The sequence below is a fragment of the Zootoca vivipara genome, chromosome 7, assembly GCF_963506605.1.
Source record: "Zootoca vivipara chromosome 7, rZooViv1.1, whole genome shotgun sequence".
Taxonomy (NCBI): Eukaryota; Metazoa; Chordata; class Lepidosauria; order Squamata; family Lacertidae; genus Zootoca; species Zootoca vivipara.
In genome coordinates this window covers 91,237,531-91,257,936 of record NC_083282.1, presented here as the reverse complement: position 1 = coordinate 91,257,936, position 20,406 = coordinate 91,237,531, and the positions used below count along the sequence as shown (strand labels likewise).

General features: G+C 47.4%; 1 protein-coding gene across 1 annotated transcript in view; it reads right to left on the bottom strand.

Annotated features, from left to right (window-relative positions):
• Positions 1–20,406, bottom strand: part of HELZ2 (helicase with zinc finger 2) — a 41,795-nt gene that overhangs the window by 7,631 nt on the left and 13,758 nt on the right. Inside the window, 13 exon segments of the mRNA XM_035122776.2 lie at positions 97–213; positions 1,202–1,346; positions 2,177–2,332; positions 2,692–2,826; positions 3,730–3,815; positions 4,839–7,771; positions 7,773–8,356; positions 9,319–9,394; positions 10,717–11,503; positions 12,907–13,539; positions 15,367–15,893; positions 16,769–16,876; positions 18,611–18,794. Coding sequence (XP_034978667.2) covers positions 97–213; positions 1,202–1,346; positions 2,177–2,332; positions 2,692–2,826; positions 3,730–3,815; positions 4,839–7,771; positions 7,773–8,356; positions 9,319–9,394; positions 10,717–11,503; positions 12,907–13,539; positions 15,367–15,893; positions 16,769–16,876; positions 18,611–18,794 — 6,471 coding nt within the window.

Sequence of the window (20,406 nt, the reverse complement as noted above, 5' to 3'; positions counted from 1 at the left end):
GATTCTGAAATCTCAGAATGCAAATCAAAGCAATAATAAGATAAAATGTTTCTCCATCGAAGGCTTGGCAGAAAACTCGGTCTGTGCTGCACTCACTGGTTAACTTCATCCTCTGCTATCTCCTCTTCTCTCTTCACACGTGCATCGAATTCACAGATTTCTCTCGCAAAAGGGTTTGATGGACGACGGATCACGTAGTGTAGAGTTATGTCCCTGTGCAGAAAGTATTACCTTTTAAGTTAAAGACTAAACACAATGCTCAAGCAATAAGAGCTGTCCCTTGCGAGTTTTCTTTCAAATCATTCCAAGTTACTAGGGCTACATATTTTAAGATCATTTAATTACTCAATTAAAGCTTTAGACAATCAACAGGACCAGTTTATTGACAAAACTGAGAATCAGGCTCCCTTTTCATTTTTTAGGGCTGTTTTGGATTCTGATGTGTTGTTGCTAGACAAAATGGAAAGATATATGAAGAGGGCCTTTGCCTGTAAGTTGGTAGCCTGGGCTCATTAAGTTTTCTCCAACCCGCTTCAGTATCTCAAAAAGCACCTGCATTTAGCTTTGCTAAAATGTCATTTGTTTTAATTTGATCTGTAAAAATGCAGAGGCTGCAATCCTAGCACACATATGTGGGAGAAAGCCCCAGAAAACTTGGTGGAACTTGTTTACAAATGAACACGTGAAGGATTACACTGTAAATCAACTAAATGCTATTTAATCTCAAGTCTGGAAGGAATATTGGGCTCATTTGCAACACTCTCTTTCCACCCCCACCCCACCCTCTCTCCCCCACCCAATGTTCTTGGCTTATTTGGCTTCTTCCTGGTTTGCACCAAAATATAGGTTGCCACAACATCCAGATCTGCAAACTTCAAACTGCAGTTGCAACCCTAGTCTTCAGGGTAAGCACACACCAGAGTTTGTCTCTTCAGAATGCAATGGGAAACCATGGTTTGCCAGAAACCTGGAAGGAACTAATTCAACACAGGGACAAGGAAAGGAAAAGGGGAAGTGCACAAGCCAAATATTGCATCCAGGATCAACCTTGTAGCACCAAACTATGGTTTGGTACCCCATCTGTTCTATATATATTATTCTCACTAGAAATGAAACATTGAGCTGTACCAAATCATATAAATAAGCAGGTTTAACTTTAAGCACCATTAGAAAAATGTTGTGAGGAAATTGAAGTTCGAACCTGATCTCCGGCTTGGATTTTGAGTCCCGCTGGGATTTCCGGGACACATGTAGGCTGCTTCCTGGGTAGGGGAAATCCATGGTCTCTATAGTGTCTCCATACACCCTCAAGGGCCTCAGAGAATTCCTCATCTTCAACAGCATCTCTGCAGAGGCAGCAAAACAGCTAGGCTGAAAAATGAACTCTGCAGGCTATTAAAAGCAACCCCAAGCTTAAGATGCTACAGACACTAGGCTGTTCCTATGCAACAAATTAAACTCGGCTGTCAATTGAGAGGGCCTGCTGTACAATCTGCTACGAAGTCGCAGAATATTCGCAAACATTCCAACCGTGCAGTCAAAACCCACCAGCATGAGTGTGTTGGGAATAGGTGGATCTTGGGCTGTTGGGGATAAACTGGGGAAACAGGGTAGTAGTAGTAGTAGTAGTAGTAGTAGTAATAATAATAATAATAATAATAATAATAATTTATTATTTATACCCCACCCATCTGACTGGGTTTCCCCAGCCACTCTGGGCAGGCTTCCCTAAACAGGGCTGCCTTCAGATGTCTTCTAAAAGTATGGTAATTGTTTTTCTCTTTGACATCTGGTGGGAGGGTGTTCCACAGGGCAGGTGCCACAACCGAGAAGGCCCTCTGCCCGGTTCCCTGTTACTTGGCTTCTTGCAGCGAGGGAACTGCCAGAAGGCCCTCGGCGCTGGACCTCAGTGTCTGGGCAGAACGATGAGGGTGGAGACGCTCCTTCAGGTATACTGGACCGAGGCCATTTAGGGCTTTTAAGGTCAGCACCAACACTTTGAATTGTGCTCGGAAATGTACTGGGTAGACTTTCAATGACAGAGGGGTCTTAGCAGAAGGATGGAGCACAGCTGAGATGGGAACAGCCCGATCAATTTACACCCCAGATAATCTCCACTTTGGCTGCTTCTCCATGATGCAAGAATGGATCTTCTGCACTCAACAAAGACAATTACCAGCAACAACATCGACGGATTTGTTTGACGGCCCACAGTACATGATGTGGCTCTTCGCTTTGTCAGGATCCAGAGTTGGGTCCTTCCCTTTATCTTCCAGATTCAGCTGATGGAACCAGTAGACGATATGGACACCAACCACGGTCTTGCCAGTCCCTGGATGAGGAGGTGGGAGGGGGAAATAGCAGTGAGGGGCCTGCCATTATAGAATGATAGAGTTGGAAGGGAAAACAAGGGTCATCTAGTCCAACCCCCTGCAATGCTGGAATCTTTTGCCCAACATGGAGCTTGTACGCGCCACTCTTTGAGACGAAGGGTCTCATGTTCTACCCACTAAGCTACCAATGTAGATATCCCTGACTTGGCGCTGGTTCTACTGAACTACTAATGGGATTTTTAATGAGATATGTATAAATAAAGTCATGGAACAGTTGGGGCAGATTTAATAGCAGTGACACCCCACTCCGCCAAGACTCAACTGTGCACCCCCCCCCCCGCCCATGCTGTCAACTCACCTGGCGGGCCTTGGATAAGTGTGAAAGGCTTTCTCAAGGCCTCTGAAATGGCATGGTTCTGGCTTGGGTTGAGTTTCCGGAAGCTTCCAGGAAGATCAAAGCTTTTGAGTGTCCAGAACTTAGACTTCTTCACTGCTGTGTATTTTTAAAACAACAACAACAAGGTAAAACAGACATCAAATCACCAAAACATCAATTGCATCATTTTCGCGTGCACTCAGTCATAAATCTGCTCCACCCCGCTTTTAAAAAGTGCATGAAAATTTCACATTTAAATGGTATCACTCATCCCTAAAGTATCGCTCAACACTAAAGTATGCATCTTGAGGACTTTGCATGTTATTCAATGCATTATTACATATTACAACAGTCCCCACTGTTTAAGAATAGAGCAGGCATCCCCAAACTTCGGCCCTCCAGATGTTTTGGACTACAATTCCCATCATCCCTGACCACTGGTCCTGCTAGCTAGGGATCATGGGAGTTGTAGGCCAAAACATCTGGAGGGCCACAGTTTGGGGATGCCTGGAATAGAGTCTGACCAGAGAAATGGATGTTAAGCCTCTGTATTTGAATCCCCAGGAGAAATTTCTCCCACGCTGAGCAAATTTGTCCCCCACCCCTAGTTCCAAGTTGGTGCCTCAAATTGACAGCAAAATTCTGATCAGCGTGCATGCAATTGCACCCTGAATCTTGCAAGCCCTAACAAAAGTGTTAAAGATTATTATTATTTTGAGCGTCTCAAAATAACAACTAATATGAAGGTTCTGGTGATATACAAACTCATTTGTGTAGATAACAGGTCAATCGGTTAAAAGGCACATGAGTCAATCAACCCTAGTAATTATTGGAAAATACAGACAGTGACAATATTGGATAAGATTTCTGATGCAAACTTCAACATAAAAATCCCAGGGGCGGGTTACAACAATGTAAATATGCAATGTTGAAATAATGTACAATCCAAATAATGGTTGCTTTTGGAGCATCGAAGCCTATTATGGATATTATTAAACACTATAGTTGGCTTCCACTTACGTTTTTCAGAGATTTCCTTGCCGAGGGCAATTTGCTTAGCAAGCTCAGTCGCGTGCTCTAGTTTCCAAATGGCATTCTCCTTCCGGCTGCAGGAAAAGGAAGAAATGTTGTGTGGGGTTAAAGCCACTGAGAAGCTGGATGGCATGGAAGGGGGGGGGGAAGGAAGGGACGAGTCTGGAGAGGTTCCAGCTAGGGGTGGGAGAATGTGCAGATTTCTCGGTTTCTCGTTTTTCTAATCTTGTATTTGGTTCCTCACATTCCCTGTGATTTTTAAAAGAGCTCTTCGTGAAAATTCACCGGCAATTTAGTGTGAATTTCTCCAGATATACACATTTGTGTGTGCAATTTTTGCATAAAAGGCACCTTCCTGCAAGCTTATTTTCTCTAAGAGCATGCATTCGAGAATGTTCCCTTCACAAACATATGCCCTTTTTATGCACACGTTACTTTGCTGGAAAAGAGCATTGCACAATTAGGGAGAAGTGCAAATTTTGAAAGTTGAAACTGCTGATTTGTTAGGTTTGCCTTTAAGTGGCCAATAAAACTGAGATTCTCCCTTGTGCCAAATTCTCCCTGTATTAAAATAGCCATAGAATGGCCTTGGAGGTATCGCAGGAGAGGGCCAATGTTGCTTTTGCATAAAGAGGAAGAAGGAACAATCACCATATGTGGTGGAAATGTCTCAAAGTGTGGATATTTTGCTTCATGGTCATTGGTGCCCACTCCTGATATGTGAGGAGGGGCCCTGCTGCTCTGCTGGACTCCCAGCTGTGACAACACACTTGCTCACCATGGCAGTGAAGGCAAGGGAGCAGCACCACCATGCAAACTGCACTCTCCCGCCTTTGCTGCAAACCAGTTGTGCCCCGTACTGGCAAGTTGTACCCTTTGCTGGCCTAGTGCCCACCCCACATTTTGGACTACAACTCCCATCAGCTCGGCTGGGGCTGACGGGAGTTGTAACCCAAAACAACTGGACGGCACCAGGTTAGCAAAGACTGATTGTAGCATTGTGAACTGTTGACTATCCGTTATGATCCGCAATGATAAAAGTTCTTGGAATTTGACTGTAGAACAACCCAAAATGGTTCGGAGCAATGCAGACTTACATATCAGGCAGCAACTTTGGAATCAGCTCCACGGTGAACCTTGACGTCTCCTGGGTGACCTCCACGGGGATCTTTTCCATGGACATAAAATGGATGCTGAAACGCACCATCGATGCGCCTCGCTGGTCAGATTTCTCGTTGTCTTCAAACTCATCGGTCCGCCCGTGGGCCACCCAGGTGTACGTAGCAGGATCGATCATGAATTTGCCAGCCTCAGCGCTTCCCTTAGTCAAGCTGAGCTGCTGGAGGCCACGGCTGAGGGCTTCTGCATCGTCCTGGACCCCATCAGCTTTCAGGCCCGAGAGGCGGACACAGAGGTAGCAGTGGCTCAGGGACACTTCAATGGCACACTCCTTCATGAACTCTTTGGTCAAGGAGAATGTCCCCATGAGGTGTCCTTTCTTTGACCTCTGCTTCTCCCAGGAGATCTTGATGTCGTGCAAGACAATGGAGTCGTTTTCTGCCACAGCGCATGAGGCCGCTTCCATGTCGGAGATCGGCAGCCACACCTTGCGATAATCAGAGGCGTCCTTGTAAATCTCCTTGGATGCCAGAGTGGCACAGTTGGAGAAGCAGTCGATGGGCCTCTCGGAGTGCTGCAGACATACGTCGAAGCCTGGCACCACCGTCCACAGTTGCAAAGACGGCGCCAGGAAGCCCCGATGGACATCTGTGGTGAGCTGGAGGCACAAAACATCTCCAGCGCTGATCTCCAGTGACAGTTCTACATAGTGTGAGCACTTGCTTCTCTCCATCCTGCCCATACTTCTCAGCTGTGTGCTGTGGCCTTTCTCAATGAGTGAGATCATCTCCTCATAATCTTTGTTCCTGACGGCTGTGAGGATGTTGCACCAGGCCTGCACGTTGAAGAGGGAGACACTCTTGTCCCACAGCACTGGTGACTTTGGAGTGCACTCCTTTGAGGTCACCACAGAGTAGATCCTCTTCTTCCACGTCAGCCTCACGCTGTTCCGTTCCTCGATGAAGGCCGGTTGCGCTACCAGCTGAAGAGCTCTGTAGTTGATGAGTTGAGGTTCTCGAAGGCTCTCCTTGTTCAGAGGAAACATGATTCTGAAGTTCTTGGCCATCCCTTCCACGCACATCACAAAGGAAACCTTCTGTTGGGCTTGTTGCTTCAGCTGAGTTGCCATCTCCAACGTGTGGGCCTTCCTCTCATAGGCATTTGCCATGCTGTTTTTCCTGTTGAAATCGTGGCAGAGGAACTCAATGTCGTCTGAGGAGTACTGCACTGGCGTCTTTAAAATCACAGACAGGATGTGACGCTGGAGGATCAGGTCCATGTAGCGTCGGATGGGGGAAGTCGCCCAGGTGTAAGAGTCCACGTGCAAGGAATAGTGGCCCACTTTGGACTGAGGAGACGAATTGGAGCGAAGGAAATATGAGCGGGACAGAAGCTTCCGGAACTCCATGTTCACCGGGGCCAGCTTTGGGTGGATGTCATCCGTCGTAATAAGATCGAGCATCTTGGGGACATCGCAAGCATCGGCAGCTGACTTCAGGTGGTCCCACAATGAAGTCAGGAGGGTAAACTTCCCACCGGTCCCCACATGGACCCTTGTGGCTGGAGCTCCCAGATGATGCGAGAGGTGGGTGGACAGAGGAATTATATCACTGTATTTGTCCCTCATCTGAGCCATCTGTTGTGGGTTGGGCTCCCCCTGGCAGCGCAGAGGGGTTCGATCTCTGGTGGAATCCTTGTTGGTGAGGAACTCGCCCACAGAACTGTTGAACATGATCATGAACTCCTCAACCATCTGGTGGGAACACCTCTGGCCCAAAGGGCATTCCTCATCCAGTTGATCATAATAGCAATCTTCAAGAAGCCGGCACAACCGATGTACGCGGGAGAAGTGGTACGCAACCGCAACACAATCCTCCAGGGTATCAAAGTGGAGGGATGGAGCCTCTGCCTTGTAGCAGTTCTTGATGATGCCCTCTGCCTCCTCATAGGTCAGCTGCCGGTCTGAGCGGATTGTGGACACAGCAAAGGAGACATTCGCCATCTGGTCCGTCTTCTTATCCACCATGACGAAGAGAGAGATCACAGGCCTATCTTTCTGAGGCAGGAGACTACATAGGTCTTGGCTTAGCTGAGGTGGGAGCATGCAAACCGGCTCCTTTCCAGGAGCGTAGTAGGTGGCTCCCCTGTTCTTCGCTTCCATATCGAGAGCGCAGCCTTTGGGGATCACAGAAGCTACATCGGCAATGTGGACCCCTATCTCATATTTGTCACCCAGGTCTCGGACACTGATGGCATCATCCAGATCCTTTGCACCTGGGGGGTCAACGGTGAAGGTGAGGTATCCCCGAAGGTCTTTCCGGTTGCCCTTTGTAAGAGAGAGCTTGCTAGAGGAGAATGTGGCCACCTCTTTGTTCACTGAGGGTGGGTGTTTGCTCCTGAGGCAGTATTCAATGTCAAGGATACGCAACCCTTCCTCTAGGGTCTTAGCCAGAGGAAGAACCTCCGTAATAATCCCTAAGGGGAAGTAGAAGCCATTCCGCCAATTGAGGACTTGGACCACAAAGAGGCAGTTCCTCCTCAGTTGTTGGGTTACCTTCTTGCAGGTCTTCAGCTTGATCTTGCCCCCTTGGTCCACCCTGCGGATGGGAATGACATTGGGTGCATCTCTCAGCCCCGGGACAAAGATTTTGGTGACGGTCTGGTCAATGGGGACCATGACGCGGGGATCGAACTCGTCCATCATGCAGGTGAAGATGCGGTCCCGGTCAGCCTTCTTCAGAACCCCCACCACTTTCCCGCGGAGACTTCCCTCGGCCGTGGCCTTCCCCAGGCTGGGCTGCAGGATCTCCACCAAGACCTGGTCCCCAGTAAAGCCCACCCCACAGTGAACCCGGCCTTTGATGTGGATGTTCAAGGGAGGGACGTCGTCCAGAGTGAAGGCAGACGCTCGGTTCGAATTGCTCCTTGATGAACTCACATCGCTTGTACATGTTGGGGTTCATGCGCAGACACTCCTTCATGGTTTGTGGGTGGAAGCTGACGTACTCCTGCCTGCTGCTTTGGACGGTGGCCACCTCGGACTTCACGTTCATCAGCCCTTCATCAGAGACCGTCACCACCATGTCTTTGCTCTCGTCCAGGAGCTCCTGCAATATGGGGTCGTCGACGTTCAAGCTCTCTGCATCCGACAGCCAGGATTCGGTGTCGCTGCCCTCTTCCTCGAGCTGGGGGCTCCCCCTGTTCCAGCTGGCCCGGTCGCACACCGCCTGCCTTATCTCCTCCAGCGTCAAGGTTTCAGGAGTCACGGTCTTCTTGTCAATGCACTCCTTGAGAAAGCCTTTCCAGACTTTGCTGCACTGCCCGAAGGAACACAAAGCCACTGCATCCCCCACGACAACGACCTGGGACTGGGCCCTCGTCATGATGGTGTTCAGCATCCGAGCATCGTTGAAGAATTCCAGGTTGGAGCAGTTGACGTGGCAGAGGCTCTCCCTGGTGTGAATGGTGCTGATGATGATAACGCGGAACTCCCTCCCTGTTAAAAAAAACAAGATAGAATTGCAAGAAAATGGAAAGGGCTGCGGCTTCCAAACGGAGACCATGAAGCAGAGGTAGATACAGTCAAGAGTCCCTCGAATGGCACCCAGATTTGCCACAATCTGATCATGGAGGGAAAGGCTAAAGGTGGGAACTGAGAGGTGGTCTGAAACAGATAATTCGATCCAACCAAGTCCCGTGCAACCTGGGCTTGTATCGCAACTAAGCCCTACTCACAGCATTTCCATCGATTTCAGCAGGACTTAGCTGGATCGAGACCATTGGGTTCATGTAGCTCAGTAATGTCTAAGTCAGGTCAGTGGTCCATCTAGTTGAGCATGGTCTACACTGACAGGCATGTTAGAGATTCATTCCCCGTGTTTGCATTTGTGGGATTGTTGTCTATCACATGACAGTGTATGTTTACATTCCACAGTGTGGGAAGTGACGAAGACAGGATGTTTGTGTACTGTTTCCTGAAGTTGGGACTATTGTCCTGTGTTTGTTCTCTTTGCTGCCTGATGCTAGAGAGAGCGGGCACCATGTTGCAGTGCTCCGCGTGTGTTTATATGCAAATAAACGCAGATTAGCCAAAACGCTGGGTTGCTGAGGTCTGTTACACAAAGCTGCACAAACTCTGCAGATCTGTAAGTGTGCTGATGTCAGTTGGCATCAGTCGCTGTGATGTTCGAGCTGAAGAAAGCTTTTGAAGCTCCCAAACGATTGACCAGGAGGGAGAGAACATGCCAGTCGGGCATGTGTCTCTGCCAGGGTCCTACTTGTGAGTAAGAGATGCTAACAAGGCAGTGGAAAAACATGTGCTCTGTCACTGAGCTGTGGCCCATCCCTGTGACAGGGAGTGGCTGCTTGGAAAGGGTTATGGGATAGCATCCTTATTTCTCATAAGCTGTGGTTCCTTCTTTGGCTTCAAATACACCTGACACCTGGGCAGGTACCAACCTGGCAGACTCTCTTGGCTCTCCACCATCACTTCCCCCAGGCGCTTCTTCCTCAGCTCCTGCCTTATTGCTCTCATCTGGTGAAAATCAAGAGGAGCCGGTCAGTTCACCAACAGGCAGGTTGCTTCAACAAGGCTGGTTGCATTTTCTGCAGCAAGGGATGTACTTTTTTGCCATTACTGGTCCTGCTGCATTTCTGCCTATCATGTAGCTGTTGGAAGCATGCGAATCATCTCAAGAGAGTGGGGAGCTGGCACTGTTTGCTATAGATTTATTGCTTCAAAGGAGTTTTAAACTGCTTGCACAGTAAATATCAGAGCAGTGCACAGGGAACCAAAAATAACCATACAATATGGAACATAATCAGAGTTAAAATAACAGGACAATGCCCAAAGATGATCAGTGGGGATTAATTTAAAATGTTGTTGAGAATAGGCTTGGGCAAATAAAAAGGTCTTAACAGGAGCACTTGTAATTAGCAGTCTCCATATCGATACACAAAGCCATTTGTTTGGGATAGATAGTTATCCTCATCCTGTTGGGTAGGATGGAACTTTGCTCTCACCTACAATATTTTTTCCAACTTATTCTGCATGTGGTTATTTTACATGCTTGCGAGATTTGGCTTTGGAGAGCACTGGCTTTGGTCTTGCTGCGTACACACCTCCTGGCTCATAAAGCAAGCATTTATTTATTTTTAAGTGTCTTGGTGACCAGGCAATAAAGTTTCCATAAAATGGAGAACATTATACAACGCAGGTGGGAAAATATTAACAATGGAATCCATGGAGGGAAGTCCAAGGATTATGATTTCTAGGATTATGATTTATGTATGAGTGTAAATGTTCAATGTAAAACTAAATTTAAATTTGTTTAAAAAATATGTGGCCCCTCCTGTCACTGAGCACATGCGCACAGTGTTAGGATTCCTGCTCCGTGTTTGCAGTCAAGGGATTGTTGTCTATCACATGATGGTGTATGTTTTTATTCCAGAGTGTGGGAAGTGACGGAGACAGGATGTTTTGGTATTACTGTGTTTCGTGAAGTGGGGCTATTGTCTTTTGTTCTTTCTCTCTTTGCTGTCGGATGAGAAAGAGGAAGGAGCTAAAGCAGAATACTCCGAGTGTATTATATGTAAATAAAAGCAGATTAGCCAAAATGCTGTGCTATTGGTTCTGTTACGTAAACCACAAATACTCTGCAGGATTGTAAGTGTGTTGATGCTTCTTGGTATCAGTCGCTGTGATGTTTGGGCTGGAGAAAGCTTTTGAAGCTCCCGAACAATCGACCAGGAGGGAGGGAACATGCTAGTTGGGCATGTGTCTCTACCAGGGTTCTACACAAGAGTAGGACAATCGTAACACACAGTCCCAACCACGCAGTAACCCTCATGACGCACCTGTATCCCATAAGAGACCACGCATATCCTCTTGAAGTCCCGCTGTCCCCATTCATCCGGCCACCTCTGGGCCATCTCCTCCACCTTCTCAACCACCTGCCCGATCTCCGAGGCATTGCGCCAGGAGCTGAGGGCGGCATCCCACTCGGCGGAACCAGCAACATGGCAGAACATGAGTGGGTGGAACTCGGGGTGTGGAGGGATGTTCCCCATGGCGCGGATGGCGTCCCCTTTCCCAACGTAGAAGTGCCTGGAGACGAAATCAATGATGCTCGCTGTGGAGCGGTAGTTCTCATTGAAGATGATCCTGCTCTTCAAGGCCACCTCATGCTTCTCCTTCTGGTAGTATTGGAAGAGGCGGTTCAGAAGTGTGTGGTCGGCCGACTGCTCCCCCGCCTGCAGGCAGAAGAGCTTGGGGGTCGTCTGCATATGGTCCCCGGCGAGGATGATGCGGGTCTCGAACGTGGCCAGGGAGAGGGGGACCAGGGCCTCGCACTCCAGCATCTGGGCTGCCTCGTCTATCAGGATGTGGCTGAAATAGCCAGGGGGCAGCCCAAGCTCCCGGGAATACTGTGAGGTGGTGATGATGATCCTGTGCCGACCCAGCTCTTCCTTCGTGGGGAAGCGGAAGGAGTCTCGGTTCTGGGAGAAGCAGCAGTAGAGCTTTGTGGTGGCGTCTACCACACTGATTTTACGCTTGGTGAACATAGCCCTTAACGGGATGGCCTCGGGGTGCCCAGATGTCACATAATCATGGAAATACTCGCGGATGTACATATCGGCAGCACTGGAAAAAATAAGACGGGTTTACTGCAACAATTAAAAAACATAAACCTTGTAGCAAATCAGAAGCTGGAAAATATTGGGAGAGGAAAAGCAGGAGGAAAAAGCACCAGGGGAAAGGCAGCTGACAGATTCATTGTCTTTGGAAAACATTCCTGACCCCTGTCTCCCAAAACCAGGTGGGCGTTGAGGGTGATAGAACAGAAAGCTCAGAGGCAGAAAGCAGACACAGGGATGACGTATAATAGGAGAGACGGAGGGGTTGGGACTTTATTCAGAGCAACAGCCATTATTTAGGGAAGACTGCATTCTTTTACTGTTCTCTGTGAATTTTTATTTTTTTATAGGCTTTTTTAAATGTTGCAAGAGTTACAAAAAAAACTTGTTTACAAAGCAACACCACACCGTATGAAAGTTGTGTATAAAAACTACTTAACTAGTTATGATGTCAGTTTTGTGAAACATTAGTGCGACATTTTGGTGGGAGTGTAAAAGTTGTAGATGTTTTTAAATGTACAAAAATCCCTTTCAAGCTGTGTAGTGGCCCTCCTGAAATGGCAGCTGACTGACTGCGTAACACCAAGCCAACATTAAAACTGCCATTTTTATTTATTTTAAAATATTTTAAATTGAATTTCATTTTATGAAACTACAGAAACTACTGGGTCTTTTGGCTGTTGACTCACCGTATATTCCGGCGTATAAGACGACTTTTGAAACCAGGAAAATCTCTTCAAAAGTTGAAGGTCGTCTTATACGCTGGGTATAAGACCTGCGGTTGCCGCATACGGTGGGGGGAGCTCAAAAACGGCCACGGCCGCATCCCCACCATATGCGGCGACCGTGTAAGCAGCTGCCGCTTTCTTTCCATGCAGGAAGAGGGGAGGCGTGGGGCTTTCCTCCCTCCTCCCTGAATGGAAAGAAAGCGGCAGCCGCTTACTCTCTCTCTCTCCCCCCCCCCACTCGCCTCAGTGCGTGGAAGAGATACAGAAATATACGGTACTAACCAAAACCTTTGGGAAAACCTCCATGACAGTTGACAATGTTTCTCATTGTTGACATTTTATTCCATTTAAATCTTTGGACTGGAGAGAAGATTTTTGTAGTGTGCGTTGGAAGTTTGGGATATACTATTTATGGCGAGTATATCCCAAACTCTATATTTTGACTGGGAAAGTAGGGGGTCGTCTTATACGCCCAGTCGCCTTATACGCCGGCATATACGGTATATAGTTCTCTGTGAATTATTGAACGAATTGCTTGGTAATAACTTTTATCATTTCTCTGATTCTGGGCTGCCATCATGGGAGGGATCTGATTCCCCGAAGCCTGACATCACCTCTCCTGCGGTTTCCAGCCCCTGGCATTCAGAAGCAGAGCCCTCTCCTCTCCAAGGACCCAACTTACCTGTTGGTGTGGGTGCAGATCAGGACACGGGTCTTTGGCTGTTTGATGATCTCCAAGGTGGCCATGGCCAAGGTGTAGGTCTTCCCGGTCCCAAACGGCCCATAGATCAAGAGAGGCGGCACTTGCCGGACCCCAGCCGCCTGCCCAGTGATGAAGGAGATGGCTTGGCTCTGCTTCTTGTTGGCCCTCTGCAGGTGAACCTGCCCGAGGGGTCGCGGGACGGAGCAGGCCGCAATGTCAGGGAAGACGAGCTTCTCGTCCTGTAGCTGGTCCACGGCCCAGTGCCACTGTCGGAACGGGAGCTGATCGATCTGAAATTGGACCTCCACCTTGAGGGACATCTCTGCTTGGAGACCCAGCTCGACGCAGCAGCGCTTGGGCAGGAGAAGCCAGATGCTCTTCTCGGCCTTTGTCTCAAGGAAGACCTCAAAAACGCGGTTGTTGGCCGGAGGGTCTGGGGCCAGGAAGGCAGTTTCGACGGAGCGGTAGAGCAGGTAGCCTTCATCGGAGTCTGGGGTCAGGGAGTAAGGGGTGGGGAGGTGGGCATATAGCTCTCCTGGGGGTGCACACTTCATCCCCATGAAAAGGGTCTCCATCATCTGATGAATGGATATGGTGACTTGGAAGTTGAGCCTGTATATCAGAACAAGGGGGAATCAAAGAGTAGGGGAAAGTTCAAAAGAAAACACTTGTTGTTGTTGTTGTTGATGATGATGATGATGCCCATCTGACTGGGTTACCCCAGCCACTTCTGGGTGGCTTCCAACAAATTAAAGCACAGTAAATCTTCTAAGATCTTTGTAGTGTGGCAGCACCTACACTTTGAAACTCCCTGCCTATTGATGCATACCTGCCTAGTCCTTCGGAGAAATAAGCAGACCGGAAGTCGCACTGCAGCCATTTTGTAACTGGGCAGAGCAGCATCAAAAGTCGTTTCTGAGCATGCTCCGCCCAGTTCCAAAATGGCCGCCGCGCCAGAATAAACCGGGGGGAAACAAAAAAAACCCGATTTTTCAGCTAAGAACAGCTGGAAAACGGGGATTTCCTGGGGAATACGGGAGACTTGGAAGCTATGTATTGATGTCAGGCAGATGCATTCACTGTACTCTTTCCGGCACTGGCTAAAACATTTTTGTTTAGACAAGCCTACCCAGGTGTTTAGAAGCCGAGGTCCAGCTCTGAGGGCCTTCTGGCGGTTCCCTCACTGTGAGAAGTGAGGTTGCAGGGAACCAGGCAGAGTGCCTTCTCAGTAGTGGCGCCTGCCCTGTGGAACACCCTCCCATCAGATGTCAAGAAAATAAAAAAACTTCCTGACTTTTAGAAGACATCTGAAGGCAGCCCTGTATTGTGTTTTTAATACAGTGGCTGGGTATCATATAAATCATAAAATAAGAATAAGAATTATCATTTAAATCTGTTTTTAAGTCTATTGTTAACTTTTCAAAAGTTTCTTTTGCAATCAAGTGGTATGACTTATGAAAAAGCTAAATAATAAATTAAGACACCACCACCCAGCCTTTGGCAATTTAGAAACTCGCTAGGCCAGCCATCTACAACCTGGTGCCCCCCACACCCGGGTTGGGGGTGGAAGAGGAAGGATTTGGACTACAGCTCCTATCAGCCCCTGCCGGGATGACCAGTGGTTGAGGTGATGGGATTTGTAGTCCAACAACTTCTGGAAGGCACCAGAGTTTGGGACGCCTGCTGTCAGCCCTACGCTGGGAGTTGTAGTACGAAACAACTAGAGGGAATCAGGTGGGGAAAGGATATTACAGAGCCTGGCCACCTCTGCAAAAGGTTGGGATGTGCAGCATAATTCATCCCCCCCCCCGACTGTAGCTTGGAGGGCAGTGCATCTCCGTAAAAGCAGACGACTCCTGATGTAGACTAGAAACTCCTGCCAACAGAGACACACCTCCTCGCATTGGCCAGAACAGGGGTAGGCAACCTAAGTTCCATGGGCCAGAAGCGGCCCACGGAGGCCATTTAACTGGCCCATGAGCCCCCCCACTAACTGAGCCGCCCGATCGGGGAGTCCCCACACTCTGCGCTAAATCGTCACAACGTGATGCAGGGACTCTCTTCCGCGGCTCCAGAAATCGCTTCTGCGCATGCCCAGACGCCAGAAATCGCTTATTGACTTATTGTTTATCTATTTTTGCCCCCCTAAGAAAAGCTCAGCAATTTTGACCTCCCTCCCCAAATAAAGGTCTACAATCTCTACCTCCCCACCCAAAAAAAACACTCAACAACTTTGACCTGCCCCCTCCCCCCAAAAATGGGTAGATCACTGCCACTTTTTTATTCTGTGAGTAGATCACAATCTCTTGGGAGTCGGACGTCCCTGTATTACATTATCTCCTAGAGACAACAACCCTGCATTATTATCCCCATAATGCAGAAGGGAAAGCTGAGGCTAAGAGTAAGCAGCATGTCTCAGGCCACCTTGGCCTCACTCACTTGGCGATCAGCGCTTCCTGCGCCTCTTCCTCCCTGAACAGGAAGTTGTGCATCTGCTCACGGTAGTTCAGGCGGGCGATGGGCTTGCCCTGAGCGCCACGCTGAAAGTCCAGGGAGATCGACGGGGCCTTGTACTTGGCCAGCAGCTCCAGCTCCTGCCCGGTGCGCTCTACGCCGGGCACCACCATCCGGTTGCCGCTGTGCCACCGCTCAAAGTCCACGAAGCGGCTGCTCTGCCCTGTGGAAGATGGGTCCACTTGCCAGGGGGGCTCCTTCTGCCCCACCCGGGCCTGCAGCTTTCGGAGCAGGACCGGGCGTGCACCAAAGTCGAACACCAGCCACTGCTCGTAGACGCCAAAGGTCTGGCACTCCAGACACACCTCCACCTCCGTCGCCGGCGGAGACGCCCGTACGACCTTGAATCTTTCTCCCGAGGCGTAGGTGAGACCTCGCTTGAGCCCGCTCCCTGCCAGGTAGAAGGCAGCGCCAGGAACGCGCTTCAGCAGCGCCACATGCACCAGCGGCTTCTGAAATTGGAAGGCGGCCATGTTATCTCACGTTACGTATCGCAGAATCGACTTGGGATGGGGTCCCCTGAAGGTCATCTAGCCCAAACCCCATCAATGCAGAAACACAGCATGGAGGAGATCCTTCTGCGAGCGAAAGCATTTCTGCTTGCCCAACAGAAACATCTCCCCTTGCTGGAATCCTTGCACTGACTGCTACACGCAGAATGGGGTGGCTTACCAATAATAATAATAATAATAATAATAATAATAATAATAATAATAATAATTTATTACTTATACGCCACCCATCTGGCCAGGCCTCCCCAGCCACTCTGGGCAGCTCCCAAAAGAACACTAAAAAAACGATAAAACATCAAACATTAAAACAGGGCTGCCTTCAGATGTCTTCTAAAATTCTGATAGTTGTTTGTTTCCTTGACATCTGATGGGAGGGCATTCTACAGGGCGAGCTCCACTACCAAGAAGGCCCTCTGCCTGGTTTCCTGTAACCTCACTTCTCGCAGTGAGAGAACCACCAGAAGGCCCTCGGAGCTGGACCTCAGTGTCCGGGCCGAACAATGAGGGTGGAGACTCTCCTTCAGGTATACTGGACCGAGGCCATTTAGGGCTTTCAAGGTCAGCACCAACACTTTGAATTGTGCTCAGAAACGTACTGGGAGCCAATGTTGGTCTCTTAGGACTGGTGTAATATGGTCTCGACGTAGAGCGCATTGCAGTAGTCCAAGCGGGAGATAACCAGAACATGCACCACTCTGACACTAACTCCCACCTACTGAATGGGATGGTTTAATCCAGCCCTATCTTCCTAAAGTAAGGATATGAGACCCCCTCCTTCAACATCTCTAGGATTTATTTTGCCTTCTCAAGCTTACCTTGGAATGAACAGTGAAAACCCATTGATAGCGCATCTTCTTGTCCTCCGACTGCACACGCAGAGGTTGCGGACAGGTGACCTTCACGCCGTCAACATCCTCGGAAATCTGGTGAGAGAGGCAACCAGATGAACCAAGCGGCCAGTAGCCAATGGCCTGGCCAGGGGAGATGGGATCCTTCCCCCTTTTCGTCAGCGTTCAGAAAAAAGATCCCTCTGAGATTACTTATAGAAATTTATTAAAACAAGAGGGAGGAGAGTATGAATTAAAAGAATTTAAGGAATTATCAGGGAAATCAACAACATGGTTACAATATCATCATTTGAATGAGGCATTTAAGAAAGACAGGATATGAGCGTTTGGGGAACAAATATCTCAACTAGAGAGAGAATTGTTGGAATGTAAGCTGTCTAAAATGTATAAAATATTATTGGTATGGGAGACAAAGGACGAGCAAGGAAAATTCTCAGTGATACATCGGGCGATAGATATTGGCCATAATATAGACAGGGAAGCATGGGAGCGATTGTGTAATATGGTTGTAAAATTTACAGCATGTTATGGTCTAAGAGAAAATGATATATCGTTGGTATCTAACACCAAGTAAACTGGCAAAAAATGTATAAATCTAAAATCAAATCAAATCAGTGTTGGAAATGTAAAGAGAAAGAAGGTTCTTTTTATCATATGTGGTCATCTTGTAGTAAGGTTAAAGCTTACTGGGAAATGATATATAATGAATTGAAAAGGATGTTTAAAATAACTTTTGTAAAACAAAAACAAAAACCCAGAAGCTTTCCTTTTGGGAATTATACCTAAATTGTAAAGAATGTTTTTCATGTATTTGACTCCAGGGGCAAGAATGTTACTTGCTCAAAAATGGAAAGAAGCAGAAGTCCCAGCAAAGGAAGAATGGATACAAAAACTTATGGAATATGCAGAAAGGGCGAAACTTACTGGAAAAATAAGAAATCAAGATAACAAACTTTTTATAAAAGAATGGAAAGGGTTTGTTAAATATTTACAGATAAATTGCAAAACAGATAAAAACATTGGCAGTATACAGATTAAAAAAATATTGTAGTAACCTGCAGTTTCATAAGAGTATATATTTAAAGTAGATAAATAAATGAGAAAATTAAATGAATTTGGATATGCAAAAGGTATTAAAAAATAAATTTAAGGAACCGCCAAAAGAGGGGGAAGGGAGTCAAGTTTTGAAAAGTTAAAATGATAAAATGATTGTAAAATTAATGAAAAGTATAAACCTGTAAAGTATAAATATTTTTTTGCCTTCTCTGAAATTTTGAATGTGTTTTATCTGTTGGGTTCTCTAAAACCCATTGGCCCCTAAGTGATTTAAAAAGTACAATCTAATATATCCAGATATTTAGAATGCTGCTGCGTTTTTAGTTTATTGCTGGTTTTAAATTTGTGAGTGTTTTGAAGGTTTTCACTAATAATCTTACTGCTTTACCCTGTTGTGTAATCTGCTGTGAGTTTTTCCAAAATCAAACGGTGCATATGTAATAAAATAAGCAAACATTAAAAACAAATCGGCATTCACATTTTATGTGTAAATAACAATAAAAATATTTATTTATAAATAAAATCGGCAATTTTGAAACATAACGATGCATGCTAAAATTACTTGTTCAATCTGCATGTTAGCATGACAGGCCCATAATGTGTCTGCAGGATTGGGCAAGCTGCTATGGACTTTGCCTGGGAAAGCAGCATATAAGCATTTAAATATAACTAGCACAGTGAAATAAAAAGCATCTGGCCCACCCACCACCCACCCCCCCAGCCTGCTGCCTCCCTTCTTGCCCAGCCACTTACGATTAAGACTTCGTTGTGGCTTTCCTGGTATTCAGCAAGAAGCCGGTCCTGATATGAAAGGAGGCCATACTGCTTGGCGGTCCGCTTGTTCTTCTCAGAGTCCTTCGCCCGCTGGATCCACTCTTCCAGCTCCTGGGCGGAATGGGCATAGATGCAGTCCTCCCCATATTCACAGACATCAACTCTGCAGGGAGACACCAACCCAAAGGCAGCCGTTTAATAATAATAATAATAATAATAATAATAATAATAATAATAATAATAATATACTCCGCCCATCTGGCTGGGTTTCCCCAGCCACTCTGGGCAGCTTCCAACAAAATATTAAAATACAATAGACCAGGCATTCCCAAACTTCACCCCTCCAGATGTTTTGGACTACAATTCCCATCTTCCCTGGCCGCTGGTCCTTTTAGCTAGGGATCATGGGAATTGTAGGCCAAAACATCTGGAGGGCTGCAGTTTGCGGGTGCCTGCAATAGACTGTCAAACATTAAAAGCTTCCCTAAACAGGGCTGCCTTCAGATGTCTTCTAAAAGTCTGGTAGTTGTTTTTCTCTTTGACAACTGGTGGGAGGGAGTTCCACAGGGCGGGCGCCACTACCGAGAAGGCCTTCTGTCTGGTTCCCTGTAACTTGGCTTCTCGCAGCGAGGGAACTGCTAGAAGGCCCTCGGCTCTGGCCCTTTATTCCTTTATATGGGATAAGGGAATAAAGACAGGCACTTTTGGCAAAGCCACGTCCCTTTAATTTGCATAGCCACGCCCAGGGGCGCCGAAGAATCATAGGTGGCTGGGTCACCTTTTGAGTGATGCAAAAGTGGAATGGGAACTGATCTGCAAACTGTTCTGGGTAATCTGAGTTAAACCCATCGTTCAGCCCAGACACTGAGGTCCAACTCCAAGGGCCTTCTGGCGGTTCCCTCCCTGTGAGAAGTGAGGTTACAGGGAACCAGCCCTCCCTGTGGAACGCCCTCCCACCAGATGTCAAGGAAATAAACAACTCTCTGACTTTTAGAAGACATCTGAAGGCAGCCCTGTTTAGGAAAGTTTTAAATGTTTGAAGTTTTATTCTGTTTTTAATGTTCTGTTGAAAGCTGCCCAGAGTGGCTGGGGAAACCCAGCCAGATGGGCGAAGTATTATTTATTTATTTATTTATTTATAATTAATTAATTAATTAATTTGCACTCTGCCTTTTTCCCTGACAGAGCATCAAGGTGGTTTACAGTTAAAAGTAAGAACTGCTAGAAACAAAAAAAATCCATCATTAATAAACAATTAAATATGTATGTATGCTGAGATTCCTGTATTAGATAAGGACCCTTGGGGTCCTTTCCAACTCAACAATTCTATGATTCTACGTATGTCATACATGTAAGTGCAATAAAGCCCGTCATTTTATTAAAAGCAATCTGTCCCCCCAAGCCACTTAGAACAAGAATACCATCACCTGCCATCGGAAGGACATGGAGGGAGCCAGTCTGGTTTCTCAGGGTGGGAGGAGATCCAAAGTTTGGGAGCAGCCACTGAGAAGGCCCTTCCTCTGTCTCCACCAAACATGCCTGTGATGGTGGGGGGACTGAGAGAATGCCCCCCCCGCCCCTTTAACATGTCAGGGCCTGGGCAGCTTGGACCTAAGCCATGCATCCCCAAACTTCGGCCCTCCAGATGTTTTGGACTACAATTCCCATCTTCCCCAACCACTGGTCCTGTTAGCTAGGGATCATGGGAGTTGTAGGCCAAAACATCTGGAGGGCCGCAGTTTGGGGATGCCTGACCTAAGCCTTTTGGGGCTTTA